The sequence below is a fragment of the Trachypithecus francoisi genome, unplaced genomic scaffold (assembly GCF_009764315.1).
Source record: "Trachypithecus francoisi isolate TF-2019V2 unplaced genomic scaffold, Tfra_2.0 Lachesis_group13, whole genome shotgun sequence".
Lineage (NCBI taxonomy): Eukaryota > Metazoa > Chordata > Mammalia > Primates > Cercopithecidae > Trachypithecus > Trachypithecus francoisi.
In genome coordinates, this window is record NW_022681458.1 from 10927425 (window position 1) to 10945844 (window position 18420).

The following is an 18420-nucleotide window of genomic DNA, read 5'->3' on the forward strand; positions in this document are numbered from 1 at the left end:
GCAGAGAAGACAGTAAAATAACTGGGGGTCTGTGGTGTGCTAGGCATACATTATTGTGTATAACCTTTTGCCCTTGACTCTTTCAAAATACATCTTCTCTCTTCCTAAACGACTTTGTCTTTTTGCCTGCTATAGCTTAGTAATGACTCCTACTATCTGCACCTGCCCACTTGAAGAGTCTTTTTAAACATACTTCTTTTTTTTTTTTTTTTTGACATGGAGTTTCGCTCTTGTTGCCCAGGCTGGAGTGCAGTGGTGCAATCTCAGCTCACCGCAACCTCTACCTGTCAGGTTCAAGCAATTCTCCTGCCTCACCCTTCCTAGTAGCTGGGATTACAGGCATGTGCCAACACGCCCGGCTAATTTTGTATTTTTAGTAGAGACGGGGTTTCTCCATGTTGGTCAGGCTGGTCTCGAACTCCCAACCTCAGGTGATCCGCTTGCCTCGGCCTCCCAAAGTGCTGGGATTACAGGCGTGAGCCACCGCGCTCGGTCTAAACACGCTTTTTATTTTAGGTCAGTTTCAGATTCACAGAAAAGCTTCACAGATAGCATTCTCCTATATTTCACATCCAGTTTCTCTTTATGAAGATCTTAACATTAGTGTGGTACATTTGACACAACTAATGACCCAATATTGATCCATTATTATTACCTGTACTTCATTTGGATTTTCACCTAATGTCTTTCTGTTCCAGGATCCCATCCAAGGTGTCATGTAACATGTAGTGAATGACTTTTTAAAACTTATGCTTTTTGAGGCATTTATTTCTGATTATAAAGTATAGAGCAATTGTTAAAATTTGAATAAAGAAAACTAAGAACCACCCCTAATTTTCCCACCTCATGTAATCAGTATAAACATTTTTGTATGTGGTCTTTCGTTCTAGTCTCTGTTTTAATAATAGCAGCTCATGTTTTTCCTTATACTATCATATGATGAACATTTTCCTGTTGTATTATTAGTTTTTCATTAATGTGCTTTATATTTACTTAACCATAATTGTCAGTCTTTTTCCCTTTGTCAGATTATTTTTTTTCTTTTGGAGGTGGAGTCTCACTTTTGCCCAGGCTGGAGTGTAGTGGCATAATTTTGGGTCACTGCAGCCTCCACCTCCTGGGTTCAAGCGATTCTCCTGCCTCAGCCTTCCAAGTAGCTGGGACTTACAGGCTCACGCTACCACAGCTGGCTAATTTTTGTAATTTTAATAGAGACAGGGTTTCACTATGTTGACCAGGTTGGTTTCGAACTCCTGACCTCAGGTGATCCATCCTCCTTGGCTGCTCATGCTGGGATTACAGGTGTAATCCACCACACCTGGCCAAAAACTATCATTAATAATCCTTTTTAGAAATATTAGCTTTGTACTCATATCTGTGAAGCTGTGCTTTTTTGAAAAATGAAATTAAAAAAATTTTTTTTTTGAGACAGGGTCTTGCTCAGTTTCCCAGGCTGGAGTGCAGTGGCTTCATCTTGGTTCACTGCAGCCTTCACTTCCTGGGCCCAAATGATCCTGCTGCCTCAGCCCTCCTGAGTAGCTCAGACTACAGATGTGCATCACGATGTCTGGCTAATTTTTTTTTTTTTTTTGTATTTTTGGCAGAGAAACATGGGGTTTTACCATGTTGCCTGGGCTGGTCTTGAACTCCTGAGCTCAAGTGATCTGCCTGCCTTGGCCTCCCAAAATGTTGGGATTACAGGTATGAACCACCGCACCTGGCCGAAGCCATGTTTTTAAATGAAATCTTCCTCCCTTATCTTTGTATTACCTTGGAGTATCCTGTATTAACTTGGGATACTTGTATTAACTTGTAATATCTTTTGTATTACCCTTGTGCAGGATGTGACTCTTTGCTCTTTGAAGAGTCAGAAGGCTCCTTGTTGTGGCTCGCAGGCTCCAACATGGCCACCTCTCTGACATCATCTCTTGCTTTTCTTGCCTTCTACTTGGTCTTCTTGCTCCGTGAATTGTCATCTTCTAGATTTTAATGGCTGTTTCTTCATGCGTTAGGTTTTAGCTCAGATGGCTTTACTTGGTTGCCCTATCCAAAATAATTCCTTTTTCTGATAGGAACATTTTTACCTGCAAGTAAATAGAAAACTTGACCAAGACCTTAAACAGATTAGGGTTTGTTTTTCCTTGCACGACATGGTTCATTTGCACAGTGGTTCCAGCAAGGGCCAGGCTCTGTGTGTTTCTGCTCTGCCATTCTAAGCAGCAAGTGGTTCTCATGGTTACTGAATGGCTGTCAAGGCTTGAAGTCATTGTGGCCATTGCATTTGAGTCAGGAAGAAGAAAAGATACTGTTGTGTTCCTATTGTTGTTTATCTAGAAAGCAAAAGTATTCCTAGAGGATGCCTAGCCTGTCTCCCTGTATGTCTTATTACTGACAACTGGATCATACTTCTGGCAAAAAAAAAAAGAAAAAGAAAAAAAAAAACCCGCACACAGTAATGGTATTTTGTACACAGCCAGGTTTAGACCATTGGCTTTTAAATTCTTCTGATACGCAGTCTAATATGAATGACCTACTGTATGTCACCACTGTATGTGAAGGCATATCTGTGTAACTGAAGTAAGTTGCAGGAGCTGTGCTTAATGATTATGCATGCTCTATTTTCTTTTCTCTGTTTCATTTGAAAGTTGTGGTTAGGACCTTTTAAGTCTGGATGCCCTTAACCTTTTTTGAAGCATAGATTCTTTAGCAGTCTGAAGCTTGTGGATACCTCAGAATAATATTGTTAAATTCACAAAATTGATACCCATAAGATTAAAAAAATCAAAGATCTCAAAATGTTGAAGTCTAGCTCTCAAACTGTGAAAGCTGGTATGTAATCAGTAATATGTTTATTAGCACTGTCAGTAATGATCTAGCAGCTTCTCAGTTGAATGTAAAGGATAGTTTGAGGTATCTGCAACAATTGAATGTGCTGTAATATCTGTGATTTCTCTTGGTACAAACTTAAAGGTACCACCAATAATGCTGTGGTTTGTTGCTTATTCATATGAGAAAGAAATGTTAAAATTCTTTTTTTTTTTTTTTTTGGGATGAAGTCTTGCTGCATCACCTAGGCTGGAGTAGTGTGGCACCATCTTGGCTCACTGCAACCTCCACCTCCCGGGTTCAAGTGATTCTGCCTCAGCCTCCTGAGTAGCTGGGACTGTAGGCATGCACCACTATGCGCAGCTAATTTTTGTATTTTTAGCAGAGACGGGATTTCTTTTTTTTTTTTTTTGAGACGGAGTCTCGCTCTGTTGCCCAGGCTGGAGTGCAGTGGCCAGATCTCAGCTCACTGCAAGCTCCGCCTCCCAGGTTTAGGCCATTCTCCTGCCTCAGCCTCCTGAGTAGCTGGGACCCGGGCGCCCGCCACCTCGCCCGGCTAGTTTTTTGTATTTTTTAGTAGAGACGGGGTTTCACCGGGTTAGCCAGGATGGTCTTGATCTCCTGACCTCGTGATCCGCCCGCAGAGACGGGATTTCACTATATTGGCCAGGTTGGTCTTGAAATCCTGATATCAAGTGATCCACCTGCCTTTGCCCCACAAAATGCTAGAATTTCAGGCGTGAGCCACCACGCCTGGCTTAAATTTCACTTAGAGGTTAGTGAAATTATTTCTTCTATTCCAAGTATAAGAATCCTTGTTATGAACCAGTGGTCTAAATTGATTTCAAGCCTCTAATCTTGAAGTTTGAACAGAATAACTGGCTTTAGCCCAATCATGACTCATCGCTGAGGGCGAGGGAATAGCCCACTTCCTGGGAGGTAAAGGCATTTGTAGCCAGATTCTTTTAGCAGGGAAGAAAGGTGGGGTAGTTGGAATTTGGTTAGGGAACCCTGTCTGCTACCATCTTCTGTGTGTAGTCTCTACTTCTTCTTATCTTTTTCTTATTCTCTTCCCACTGTTTAGTTTTCCTCATAGAACTGTCTGATAATTGCTGTTTGTCTGCTGACCCTGGTAGAGTGTATGTTCCTCGAGGGAAAAGACTGTCTTATTACCTTCCATTTCCTAAAAAGCTGTTCTGAAGTAGGGTAACAGTAAAAATAAAATTCGTTTTTTTTTTTTCTTTTGAGACAGTCTCATTCTGTCACCCAGGCTGGAGTGCAGTGGTGCCATCTGGGCTCACTGCAGTCTCCGCCTCCCAGTTTCAAGCAGTTCTCCTGCCTCAGCTTCCCAAGTTGCTGGGTTTACAAGTGTGCACCACCACCCTGAGCTAATTTTTGTGTTTTAAGTAGAGGCAGGGGGTTTCATCATATTGACCAGGCTGGTCTCCAGCTCCTGACCTCAGGTGACCCACCCGCCTTAACCTCCCAAAGTGCTGGGATTACAAGCGTAAGCCACCACGCCTGGCCAAAGTGAACCACTGCGCCTGGCCAAAGTTTTCCTTTTTATGTAAGACTTTTGAAGGCAGAAAGCATTTTCTGAACAAAATAGAAGTTTTAAAAACAGCTTTATTGAGCCGGGCGCGGTGGCTCATGCCTGTAATCCCAGCACTTTGGAAGGCTGAGGCGGGCGGATCACCTGAGGTCAGGAGTTCAAGACCAGCCTGGCCAACATAGTGAAACCCCATCTCTACTAAAAATACAAAAATTAGCTGGGCGTGGTGGCACATGCCTGTAATCCCAGCTACTAGGGAGGATGAGGCAGGAGAGTTGCTTGAGCCCGGGAGACGGAGGTTGCAGTGAGCCAAGATTGTGCCACTGCACTCCAGCCTGGCCAACAGAGCAAGACTGTCTCAAAAGAAAAAAGAAAACAGCTTTATTGAGATATAATTCACATGCCATACGGTTCACCTATTTACAGTAGGGAGTCCTTTAAAAAAAAAAAAAAAGGACAGTCTCGCTCTGTTGCCCAGGCTGGAGTACAGTGGCACGATCTTGGCTCACTGCAACCTCTGCCTCCCGTATTCAAGCGATTTCCCCTGCCGCAGCCTCCGGAGCAGCTGGGAATACAGGCATGCGTCACCACACCCACCTAATTTTTGTATTTTTAGTAGAGACAGGATTTCACCATGTTGGCCGGGGTAATCTCCAACACCTGACTTCAAGTGATCCACCCCTGTTGGCCTCCCAAAGTGCTGGGATTACAGGCGTGAGCTACCGTGCCTGGCCAAATTCTATTAACTTTTAGGTTAAATTTTAGAATTAATGTTGTGATGTGCTGTCTTGGTTAAAAATCTTAACTGAAAAATATCTTAATCATCTGTAGTATGGGACTGCAAATGGAAACTATCTGTTATTTGGATTTCTCTTTAGGAAGAAATACCCCACTGGCAATTTCAATTCACTATTTCTACTTAAATTATTTGAATTTAAACATCTTGTTAACTAGAAAATACGTTTATTGGTTATGATAGTGTCACTTAAAGAAGGTTAGATAGGAAACAGTTATTGGAAGATGCCAAATTCATTTCAGAACCAAATTCAAGTGTAGTGGTGACTCTACTTTTTGCAAAACAGTTTACCAGGTTTCTGTTTGTTTTTTAATTCCTAAGTTGTAGAAGTTCAACTAAAGCAAAAATGAGATGTGATGGACTCTTAAGAGCTTCCTTTGTATGGCAGTCTGTACATAGTATGTTAAGTTCTCAAGAATCTCTCCTTAGAAACTTAGAAGTTCTTTTGTGCAACTGTGTTTTTTTGAATAAAGCTGTGTCAGTTAAAAACAAAACAACAGAACTTCCATACACTTTCTTTTTATATGTAACGACTTGTTTTAAAAGACCTATTAGCGACCCGCTATTATAAATTAAAGGAACCCGAGATCTGCGTAGGGGTTCCCTTTGCCCATTCGTCTAACCTCACTCTTTAAAACTAAACTCAAGCCTGCTGCTCGCCGACCTAGCATTGCTCTCGCCATGGCTCTCAGCGATGCTGACGTGCAAAAGCAGATAAAGCATATGATGGCTTTCATTGAGCAGGAAGCCAATGAGAAAGCAGAAGAAATAGATGCAAAGGCAGAAGAAAGGTCGGCTTGTGCAAACTCAAAGACTAAAGATTATGGAATATTATGAGAAGAAGGAGAAACAGATTGAGCAGCAGAAGAAAATTCAGATGTCCAATTTGATGAATCAAGCGAGACTCAAAGTCCTCAGAGCGAGAGATGACCTTATCACAGACCTACTAAATGAAGCAAAACAGAGACTCAGCAAGGTGGTAAAGGATACAACCAGGTACCAGGTGCTGCTGGATGGACTGGTTCTCCAGGGTTTGTACCAGTTGCTGGAGCCCCGAATGATTGTTCGTTGCAGGAAACAAGCTTTCCCTCTGGTAAAGGCTGCAGTGCAGAAGGCAATCCCTATGTACAAAATTGCCACCAAAAATGACGTAGATGTCCAAATTGACCAGGAGTCCTACCTGCCTGAAGACATAGCTGGTGGAGTTGAGATCTATAATGGGGATCGTAAAATAAAGGTTTCCAACACCCTGGAAAGCCGGCTGGATCTCATAGCCCAGCAGATGATGCCAGAAGTCCGGGGAGCCTTGTTTGGTGCAAATGCCAACAGGAAGTTTTTGGACTAAGCCTTCAGGAGGTGGAGCTCATCCTCAGCTCTCCCGCTGTGATGTGGAAGCTTCTGATATTTGAAGAAACACGAATGTCTCTGTAGCTTCCTCTTTACTGCCCCAGTATTGCTCTGTATTTATCAGTGATGCCCCTCCTGTCACTCATGCCTTTAAAAAAAAAAAAAAAGACCTATTAGCGTCTTCTATATATTTGGCCTGCAGTTTATTTGGAAGATTATAGGTATGAATTGTGTATTTGGATTGTTTTGTCATTTCAGTTGTTTGCATGGTTCAGGCTTTCAAACCTATCCGCAGTTATATATTGCTCATTCATTCATGCCTCTAGGCCTTTCTGAAGTTCTCTCTCTCTAGAACTCCCTTTTTGCCTCCCATTCTAGACCATTCCGCTTCTCTCTTGGGGAAATACCTTTTTTCATGAGTTCTTATGTACCACCATTTCCTGGAATGTGTATTGCAATCCCTAGGTCTCAGGTTGCTCTTCTGTAATAGTACTTAGAGTAGTACCTTTTACTCTAGTTACTTGTTTCCACTTTGGTCTTCCATTGGTCTGAGCTTCCTAGCATTCTTTTAAACCTTGCATGCATCCTACCAAAGATTCCAACATCACCACTGGCTATCTGCACACCTCACTGCAAGTTGTCTTTAAAAGAGGGCTTGGGCTAGCTCATGTCTCTCACAGCTAATAGCACAGGGTAGAATCTTTGTCTAGTTTATTCTAGCTCATTGTTGCTGGTTTTCCTGATTTTTTTTTTTTCCACCTGAGGAAGACCTTAACTGTTCTCTTTTAACACTTTGGAGGTGTGGCAGTACCTCCTGTTTCTACTTCTCTCCACAGTTTTAACTAGTTTTCTATTCCCTGTGGCTGAAGAAATGATTGCATATAGAAATTTGGTGGCTAGACCGTGTGCTGTGGCTCTTGGCCAAGGTGGGTGGATTGCTTGAGCTCAGGAGATCGAGACAGACCTGGAAATCTCATCTGTATTAAAAAAAAAAAAAAATTGATGGCTGTGGTTTTGTTTAGCCCTCTTTTTCTTGCTTTACTGGTTTCTTAATGTTTTTATCTTTTACTTCAATAAGGAATGGGAAAAGAAAATACACCATTTTATTATTTCTTGATGATGACTTTTAGTGTATTCAGCAATACTGAGCACAGTGGCTCATGCTTTGGGAGGCCAAGGTTGGAGGAACGTTTGAAGCCAGGAGTTTAAGACCAGCCTGGGCAATAGTGAGACACTTCCCAACCTCTGTCTCTACAAAAAATAAAAATAAATTAGGTGCATGTGGTGGTACACATCTATAATTCTGAGGTGGGACGACCGCTTGAGCCCAGGAGCTGGAGGTTCCAGTGAGCTTTGATTGTGCTGCTGCACTCCAGCCTGGGTGGACAGAGACTTTGTCTTTAAAAATAAAATAAAAAAAAAAGCTATCTGATACAAATTTTAGAGAAGCATCTTTTTTTTAATACTGTGTATTATCCCTTAAAAAGTTGATTTTTTAATTACTGTATATAGTATAGTACAAATGGAAAGTTTGGATGTGAATTTCCCCCTTTAAAGGTCAGTGTATAAGTAAATTGGCCTGAGAGGCAGGCGACAGAAGTTCTAATTCTAATCTTTAGACACTTGAGCATAGATGAATTTCCTTTGTGTCTTTTTGTGTTAAATGTGAGAAATGCTTTCTCTTGCTGTAATTCTGGGGTTATTAGTGTTAAAGAGAGAGACATGTCAGAAGTCTTTGTACACTGTTGTTACTTCGTGCACTGTGGCTTAATTTTGTCATTGTTATTGGGGGAGATAATCTCTGAATGAGTCAAGTTTACAGTAATGTCAATTTGGAGGTGTAAAAAATAAAGTGGGACTTAAAAAAAATTCAAACATTAATTGAATGCCTGCTTACCTGAGACTATTACCTGATATTTACTATTAATGTGTGTCTAATGAAATCCTTAAGAATGGAATTAGGCAACTGGACCTTAGGGAAACCAGTATTTAAGAAACTATCACCTGTTGTCTCTACTGTCTTTATGTCTGCTGTCTTTTTCTCTCTAAAGACTGCTTTCTAATTTGACCGTATTAAATACAGCCGTTGTAATGCCAAACTTAGGTTTTACAATCTAGGTACCCAAAGAGTCTTGGAGGAGACTCTTGTTGGTCCATCACAGGTTGTTGAGTCTTGAATTCTAGTTAACTTGTGGCGGGTGTTGTGACTATCTGGAAGGGTATTATGTATTATGTTGCAGCATTCATATGAGTCTGTGGGAATGTAGTGGGGAGAGAGAGGAGGCAAACGTGGTTGTCTAATGTAAATAGACATTTACATTACATCTACGTTTGTAGAGGCATCTAACGAAATGTCTTAAGTTTGCGAAGTGCCTTAGGGCTCTTCAGAGTTGTAATTATGCAGAAGTATAGAGAACTTCAAGGCAAGAAGATTTTGTAAAACTTCAATAGATAATTATCTTTATTTATTTAGAGACGGAGTCTCACTCTGTTGCCCAGGCTGGAGTGCAGAGGCACGATCTCGGCTCACTGCAACCTCCACCTCCTGGTTCAAGCGATTCTCCTGCCTCAGCCTCCCGTGTAACTGGGATTACAGGCGCATGCCACCACACCTGGCTAATTTTTGTATTTTTCGTAGAGACATTCACCACATTGGCCAGGCTGGTCTCCAACTCCTGATTTCGAGTAATCCACCTGCCTTGGCCTCCCAAAGTGCTAGGATTATAAGCATGAGCCACTGCACCTGGCCGCTTATTTATTTTTTGGTTGGCTTGTTATATTGGTTGCTGAGAGAAGAGTTTTACAATCCACTTTGGATTTGGGTATTTTGTAGTTTTTAAATTTTTAATATTAGGCCTTGTATATAAATGAAGTGTATATAAATTGAGAGTTGCAGTGTCACTGGATTAAACCCTTTCTCACTATGGAGATACTCTTTTTATCTCTAGTAATGTCTTTTAATGCCTTAAAAGACTTTTTAAGAGCAGTTTTAGGCTCACACAACAAAATTGAGCTGAAGTTACAGAGATTTCCCATACACTCCTCTACCCTGCAACATGCATAGCCTTTTCCTGTGATCAACATCCCCCACCGAAGTGGTACATTTGCTACAGTCAGTGAACCTACATTGACATGTTATTACGCAGAGTCCCTAGTTTACATTAGGATTTATTCTTTTTGCATCTTCTGTCAAATTTATAATGACATATAGCTACCATTATAGTGTTAAAAACTGTAATTTTTACCACCCTAAAAGTCTTCTGTTACTTTTGAAAACAAGAGTCTTATTGTAAAGTGTTTTTTAGATACTGCACCAGCTTTCTTTTGCCTAGTATTTGTATGGTATTTTTCATCTTCTTTCGTTCTGTATTCTTGTTTTTTAGGTTATCTCTTAGAGTATTTTAAAAGCCTAGTCTGATAATCTTAACTAGAGATGGAGTTTTACTTCATTTTATTTTCTGATTTGTTGCCTTCATTTGAGTTTATTATTATTATTTTATTATTATTTTGGAGACGGAGTCTCGCTCTATCACCCAGGTTGGAGTACAGTGGCACCATCTCAGCTCACTGCAACCTCCACCTCGATTCTCCTGCCTCAACCTCCGGACCACACCTGGCTAATTTTTGTATTTTTAGTAGAGACGAGGTTTCATCATGTTGGCCAGGCTGGTCTCAAACTCCTGACCTCAGGTGATCCACCCGCCTCAGCCTCCCAAAGTGCTGGGATTACAGGCGTGAGCCACCGTGCCCGGCCAGGTTTATTATTTTTTATGATTCTAGTCTCTGCCTTCCTGTTTTACAAAGTAAAACAGTATATTTAACAAGGTCTTGTGGAAAATGCAACGACCTTAAAATGATAACTCCATTTGCCAAGTTCCTTTTGGCTTTAAGATACTGTCATTGGAATCAATTTTTTTTAAATCTTACTTTATAGTGTAATATCGAGTTAATATTCATTTACATTTAGCTGTTTGTCACCTTTATTTTTTCCTGGGCCACTTTCTTTCTGCTGGTGGAAAAACTGTTTTACCAAAACTTCATTAATAAGAGATAATTTCACTTGGTGTAGAATGTTTTATTTTATTATTATTTTTTTTTACAGATGGTGTCTCACTCTGTTGCCCAGGCTGGTATGAAGTGGTGCTGTCATGGTCACTGCAGCCCCAAAATTCTGGGCTCGAGTGATCCTTCTGCACACCTCTACATGTGGCTAGTTTATTTTGTTGTGGAATTATGATGTGTGTGGGTTTAGATGTCTTTTATTTATCCTGTTTGGGCTCAGTTAGCTCCTGTGGATTCATATCATTTACTGGTTCTAGAAAATTCTCAGCCACCAAATGTTTAGATATGTCTCTCACATTTCTTCACTCTTCTGCTTCTGGAATTTTTATTAAACTTATATATGCACTTCTCACTTGATTCTCTGCATATCTTACTTTTAATCTTTTGTTCTTTCTGTGATATATTTTATATAATTGCTTCTGTCTTCCACTTTGCTGTCTTTGTCTAATAGACCAGCACACCTGTCTGAGCTTTATTACTTTATTTTTCATATTAGAAATTCTGTTTGGTTGTTTTCCAAATCTATGTAACATTTAGTAGTTTTTCTGTTTCATTTATCTTTTTCATGTTTGTCCTTTTTGCATCTACACATTGTGAGCATTTTAAGATCTGATAGTCCTCCTATCTGAAATGTTTTGTGTCTTTTTGCAGGTTCTTATTCATGATGCCTTGTTTACTTGAGTGTTATCTGTATTCTGTTCCTTGTCCTTAGATTATGTGTGGCATTTTCCTGAGGCCTAAAGGTGCCTTTCTCCAAAGGTTTACTTCGCTCCTATGAAGTATTTAGATGCACTAAGAGCTTGCTACCCAAAGTATGGTTCTCAGACTGGCAGAGAAGTTATTTAGAAAACATGGCATGTCAGGTTCCATCCCTGTGTTTTAACAAGAATGTGAATTTTAACAAGATCCATAGGTAATTCTCAGGCACACTAAATACTGAGCATCACTGCATTAAGTGATCAGTAAGATTTGAAGTTCCTTGGCTTACAGTTTCTTGGATCATTCATCTGATTCAAAATATGCCTGTAAATCTTGGCCAGGCCTGTACAAATTCTCAGGTATAAATTTTCTTTTCCCCTTCCTTCTCTTCTCTCCTGATGTCTCCTCTGTCTTGCTTGCTTTTTTAGCAACAAGGCAACTTTCCCAGCAGTTGGTTTGGGATGGGGTTCAGGAATATTTCTGGTCATCTTCATCATAAAAGTGTATCCCATAGTTTTTTTTTCCCTTATTTCATGAGTTGAGAGTTGATAAAGGCCTTTTAAAAAAAATGCTAAATTGTGTAATCTTTACATGGGGCCATGCTATTCTTCTCCGTATAGTTGCACTTTTAGTGCTGCCAAAGTGATCATGATAAAGACTTTTTAAAAAAATCTTGAAGTAAGATTATATTCTTGAGTATTTTGGGTTTGGAAAGTTGGAGGTGGGGACGGTTAGCTTCATAATCAGCGTCATTCATTACTAGGGAAATATGTATTAGAACAATAATAAGATACTACTACACACCCAGCAGAATAACGAAAAAAATTTTGTTTTTGAACCGGAGTCTTAATCTGTCACCCAGGCTGGAGTGCAGTGGTGCCATCTCAGCTCACTGCAGCCTCCACCCCTTGGGTTCAAGTGCTTCTCTTGTCTCAGCCTCCCGAGTCGCTGGGATTACATTGATGCACCACCAATCTGGCCACTTTTTGTATTTTTAGTAGAGACGGGGTTTCACTTTGTTGGCCAGGCTAGTCTCAAACTCCTGATCTCAAGTGATCTGCTTGCCTTGGCCTCCCTAAGTGCCGAGATTACAGGCATGAGCCACTGCACCTGGCCTAGAATAACCAAAAATTGAAAGACTGGCAACACGAACTGTTGGTGAGGAGACAGGGTCTCACTCTGTCACCCAGGCTGGAGTGCAGTGATGGATCTCTCAGCCCACTGCAGTCTCTGTCTCCTGGGCTCAAGCAATCCTCCCAACTCAGCCCCGAAAGTAGCTGGGACTAGAGATGCGCACTACCATGCCCCGCTAATTTTTGTGTTTTTTTGTGGAGAAAGGGTTTCACCCTGCTGCCCAGGTTGGTCTCATACTCGGCTCAAGCATTGCCCACTTTAACTTCCCAAAGTACTGGGATTACAAGTGTGAGCCACTGTGCCTCTCCTACTTTTTGTTTTTTTAGTCACATTATTCTCAAATGGGTGAGTGACAATGTCTTTACCTCTGAAAGGTATAAAGATTTCTTTGACAGATGAGAAAACTCAGGCTTCGTTACGAAATTTTTCCAAGATAACATGGCTTAAAATGGTAGAGCCAGGGTTTGAACAGACTCAAGACATAGGTACTTTTTACTACTTCTCTCTTTCCTCCACTGTTGACATTTAGGTGTATTTTTCCCGACTTTTTTCCTACACATATATAAACAAATACACACCTTTCCCTCCCCCACTTCTTTCTTATGCTTTGAGTCTCAGCTTAAAATGTCTCTTCAGAGAGCTGTTACCTGATGATTCAACCCAAAGCAGCTTTTTCCTTCCTCCTTCCCATTGTCCTCTACTCCTTCCTATTTTTCTCCTATTTCACTTTTCATGGAACTTAACCACAATGTGCACATATTCTATTTTCTCTTTCCAATTGAGTGTAAACTCCATTGTAGCAAACAGTATTGACACCTGTCAGATAAGCCTTCAAATATTTGCTGCAGGAATTAACAGTGTTCTGTCCGTGAATGTCAGTGTGGTATATACAGGTTTACCTTTGCTTTTGAGGACCTCTAAATATGCCATAGTATTGATACCATATACTTATTAACTATTCCTTTGTTGAGAACATTCGGATCATCTCCCTTTTTCCACAGTGACATACTGCAGTGAGTATCGTGATTACATCCTTACTTGTGCAAGTATTTCTTTAGGTTAGATTCCTAGAAGTTTCTAAGGATATCAGTGGCAGTTTTTAATTGTGGGAGCTGGGAGAGTCACGTAAAAATTACAAAGGAATAGAAGATGATATGTAATGATACCAAAACAATAGTGTACATCTTTGTCACAGTTGTCAAACCTAGCTGATACTAGAAAAATAAATTGTTATTTTGATTTTTTTCCTTTTTAATTTCTTTTGGTGTTTTTGTTTTATTTTGTTTTGATGCAGGGTCTCCGTCTGTCACCCAGGTTGGGGCTCAGTGGCACGATCATGGCTTGCTGTAGCCTTGACTTCCTGGGCTCAAGCAATTCTCCCACCTCACCACCTTAGCCTCCAGAGTAGCTGGGCCTACACGTGCATGTCACCACACCTGGCTATTTTAATTTTATTTTTTAGTTTTGATATGGGATTTCACTCTGTTGCCCAGGTTAGAGTACAGTGGCATGATCTCAGCATAATTGCAGCCTTCACTTCCCAGGCTCAGGCGATCCTCCCACCTCAGCTTCCTGAGTAGCTGGGGCCACAGATGTGCACCACCATGCTGGGATAAATTTTTTCTTTTTTGGTAGAGAGGAGGTTTCACCATGTTGCCTAGGTTGGTCTCAAACTCCTGAGATCAAGCGATCCTACTGCTTCAGCCTCTGAAAGTGCTGGCATTACAGGTGTCAGCCACTGCGCCTGGCCCCAGCTAGTTTTTAAATATTTTGTAAAGGTGGGGTCTCCCTATATTGCCCAGACTGGTCTTGAACTCCTGGGCTCAAGCCACCCTCTTGTGCCTTGGCCTCCCAAAGTGCTGGGATTACAGGCATGAGACACTGCACCCAGCCTCTTATTCTGATTTTAGGAATGGTTTGATTTTCCCATACCCCCATTCTGATAGGGTCCAGGAATCTGTATTACAAAAATTTGCTTTTGGGAAATACACCTCTGAATTTTTTCTTGGCTCCTGGTTTGTACATATTCTGGCTCAGTGTAGAGGCAGTTTTGGCATCTACTTATTTTTGGTAAAAATGCTAAATGTAGAAATGTGGGGCATTAGTCTGTAGAGTATGGCATTAAAAATTTTTTTTTCACTTTTGAAAAATATTGGAGACATTCTAAATGAATTTAGGTATAATTGCTCTGAAATGCATGATCTTAAACAAAAATTTGACACTATTATTCACCAGGTGTTAAAGTTACAGTCTGTATTTTCTCCCTGACTTTGAGTTAATTTTAATGCTTCCTTTCCCCCTGCTTCCTCTCCCCCTAACTATAATCTTCATAATTTTTGTTTCGGACAGATCCCCAGGGTTGTAGCTCTATTGATGACAGGCTACATACTTGTTTGGAAAATATTTTTTATTGCAAGTCAGGAATAGACTTCCTAATCTGAGCTATGTTAAAGAATTAACCTCTCTAGGCTGGGTGTGGTGGGTCACACCTGTAATCCCAGCACTTTGGGAGGCCAAGGCAGGCGGATCATGAGGTCAGGGGTTTGAGACCAGCCTGGCCAATATGGTGAAACTAAAATACAAAAATTAGCCGGGTGTGGTGGCGTGTGCCTATAGTCCCAGCTACTGAGGAGGCTGAGGCAGGAGAATCTCTTGAGCTCGCGAAGTGGAGGTTGCAGTGAGCCTAGACTGCGCCATTGCACTCCAGCCTGGGTGACAGAACAAGACTCCATCTCAAAGAAAAAAAAAAAAAGTTAACCTCTGTGATGTCATTATTATGGTGGAGTTCAAAACAGTGACAGAATATATATTGAAGAGAATATTTTTGAAAATATTGCCTTATTTTGTGTGTCTGTATGCTGTAAAGGACATTTACCAAATATAAAATTGTTTTTGTCCATGGGGAGCATCTTGCTGTAATCTACTGGGTACCTTGTATTGTACTGTGAATAACTTTGATTCTTAGCCAGGTTTCTGTCTGCCCCTTAAGGGAGAGAAGCATTTACAAATCATTCTCTCTCTGCTCCCTCAGCAGCTCCTCGTTTTCATAATCACCTGGTGAGTCTCTAATAAATGGTATTATTAGATCTTTATAAGGAAGAACTTTAAAAGTACCCCATTGAAGAAAAGCTGAAATAAACATTAGGTTGGAGTCTTTAAAAATTTGGAACTGAATCTGATTTTAGAGACTATCTAGTCTGATCCCCTTAAGAGGAAGTAACTAAAAAGGCTATCGATAAGCTGACCTATTATCCCCATTTGCTGATCGTAGCCAGCAGGATTGTAGACCTGTTAAAATTGGATCTGTGAGCCATTTTTGGCATGTGGACTAAAAGTTGCTGTCTATATGCTTTTGAGACCTGAGGAATATCCTCTATTACATAAATGCAGTTAGTATTCTAAAGGATTATACAAGCCATCTGAGCTAAGACAGGATTTATATTAGGGAATGAGTGGCTCTGTATTTTAGAAATAGTTGGGCAATAGCTACTGAGGATAAATTGATCATCTTACAGTGTTCTACAAAATAGACTTCTGGTGCATTTTGGACCTCCTTGTGAAGGGTTACCTCCTTTCTTCTCTGCTTTTCTCATACCTGTTAATCACAGATTCAACAAATTAGGCACATACTTCCTTACTTGGAGTTGTCATCTTCTCATGCCTCAGAGATTGATGTGCTCTTCTGATCCAAAGCTTATGCTCTTAATTTTTTTTCCCCTGTGGGATCCTGTTAGTAGACTGTCCTTTATTCCCAACCTTTCTTTCAGTAATTCTTTTCTTTACCTAAATACATATGCTCAAGATTTATTTTTTTAAAAATGACGAACAGGGAAATTACATATATCCATGCAAACACAGCCTTTGTCTCTCTGCCTTCCCTTCCCTCCTGGCTATTGTCTCTTCTCTTTATAAAGTCTAGCACTTCCAGAAGAGAGTTGGTATTTGTTATCTTATCTTATACCCTCTCCTTTCCCACCCTTTCTAGAAATAGCTGTCACCATTTTCTTTTCTTTCTTTTTTTTTTGGAGGCAGAGTCTTGCTCTGTCCCCCAGGCTGGAGAGCAGTGGCGCAATCTTGGCTCACTGTAACCTCCGCCTCCTGGGCTCAAGCAGTCCTCCCACCTCAGCCTCTTGAGCAGCTGGAACTACAGGCGTGCTACCATGCTCTCGCTAATTTTTGTATTTTGTGTAGAGATGGGATTTTGCCATGTTGCCCAGGCTGCTTTCCCCATTTTCTAAATCTGATGGATATTGTTGAGTTTTTTGAACTCTGCCTATCTGTCTTCCTCTTGGTGTCTGCCAACACCACTGTCCTGATTTATTTTCCCAATACTTTGGTAAGTTCTTTATTTTCCTTGACTGGATTCTTTTTTTTTGTTTTCCTTAGATTTTAGCCTTTCCCAATATTTCATCCTAGGCGTGTTCCTCTCTTTATGCTGTCTGTTTTTCGTAGAGAAAATAGAATCTTATTGATTATCTTGGTTTCTCCTACTTCCTGCATGCCAGTGTAATTTCTCCCATCTGCATATCCAGTTGCCTACGTAATTCTCAATCTTTACTTCCATTTGCTTATTGAAACTCTTTACCTAGACACCTACATGATGAGTCAGTTTTTATATGATTAACACTAAATGTAATTTTTCTGCTCATCTGTATCATTTGATAATGCTGCTACAATTATTTTGTATAGTTTTCTAGAGTTAAAAGCATGACTTTTAGAACTATAGAATGTAAATAGCAAAGATACTATTTGACTAGTTAATGAGGAGAGGAAGCTGTTGTGGTAAAGCTGTTTTAAAGAGCATTTGGGGAACTGGGTATTTACAGGCAACAAACTGCAATCTTTGGGGTTGTCTTTTCTTCTGTACCTAAACGGTATTTCTCCAGACTTAAATCTACAGGTTAACATATACATTTAATATCTGAACCCCTGATTAATAATAAATAGCAAAATTAAAATAGGATGCTCTTGTAGAAAATTAATTCCTAGGTAAGCCTCTGACGTAGCATTTCCTAGGACATTGAAAGGATGTGCAGTCACCTTCTTTATATGTTTTAGATAACTTTTCTTAACCTTGTCACCAGTGTAAGAAATTTGAGTCATTTTAGCATTTGTTATTTGTCTGAAGTCTGAGAACCACAGTCTCAGACTATTCTTTCTCACCGTGTAGATTCTGTCATCAAAATGTTTCTTGACCCCATCTTCATTTTGTCTTCTTCCATTGTTAATCAGATCCTCATCTATCCTTAGGTCTATTTGGTAGCTTTCTACTTCATCTGCCTCCTTATTGGTAGGTCTTAAATGCAAAATTTTTTGTTTCTGGCCCTTCCTGATAGAGTTTAGGCTTATTTTCAGGCTCAGGGAACCACTCCACATCCCTCCATTGTAATTTATTCTCTCATTCCTCCATGTCTTTCCTCACTGCTCTAGCATTTCAAGGAACATCAGCAGAAGTGACCGGTCATCCTCAACCTGTGAAGGCGAAGTTAGCCACCGTTTTCTTCTTTGTTTAGAGTAGTACATTTGAGCTTTCTTCTCAAATCGATGTAGCATATTTAATGATACTTATTCACTTAATGATTGGCCAGCTAAGCTGATTTACCAGATGGCAAAGGATCAGAATTTTCTTCCTATCCCCCATAATCCATTAAGCTTGGGATGTCATGGCTTTCTAGTATTTTGATTTTTTTAAGGTAAATATGTAATTATTTTTCGTTGTTTGTTCAGTCAAACTTGTATTTGAGTGCTGGCCCTGTCCCCTATTAGGTTTGTAGCCTTAGGGTTATTTTAACTTACTGTGTGCCATGGTTTCTTTTTAAGAAGATTATTTTCACTACCAGTTTTGTAAACTTAGTGTGAAAATTAAATGATTTAAAGCACATTGTCTGGTACATGCTAAGCACAGAATACACATAACCCATAATCATTCTTACTTTACTATTCAACTTAAATCTTGTATTTTTTCCATTAAATATTGTTTTCTAGTGTTACGAAAATACTAGTT

The 18420-nt window shown here is 40.2% G+C and overlaps 2 protein-coding genes across 26 annotated transcripts in view; both read left to right on the plus strand.

Moving 5' to 3' along the window:
• Nucleotides 1-18420, plus strand: part of TRIP12 (thyroid hormone receptor interactor 12) — a 155556-nt gene that overhangs the window by 18622 nt on the left and 118514 nt on the right. The window lies entirely within an intron of this gene.
• On the plus strand, nucleotides 5731-6662 carry LOC117094413 (V-type proton ATPase subunit E 1-like). The gene is given in 2 exon segments (XM_033229955.1): nucleotides 5731-5959; nucleotides 5961-6662. Coding segments are annotated over 2 exon segments (663 nt in total). The 5' UTR covers nucleotides 5731-5855; the 3' UTR covers nucleotides 6520-6662.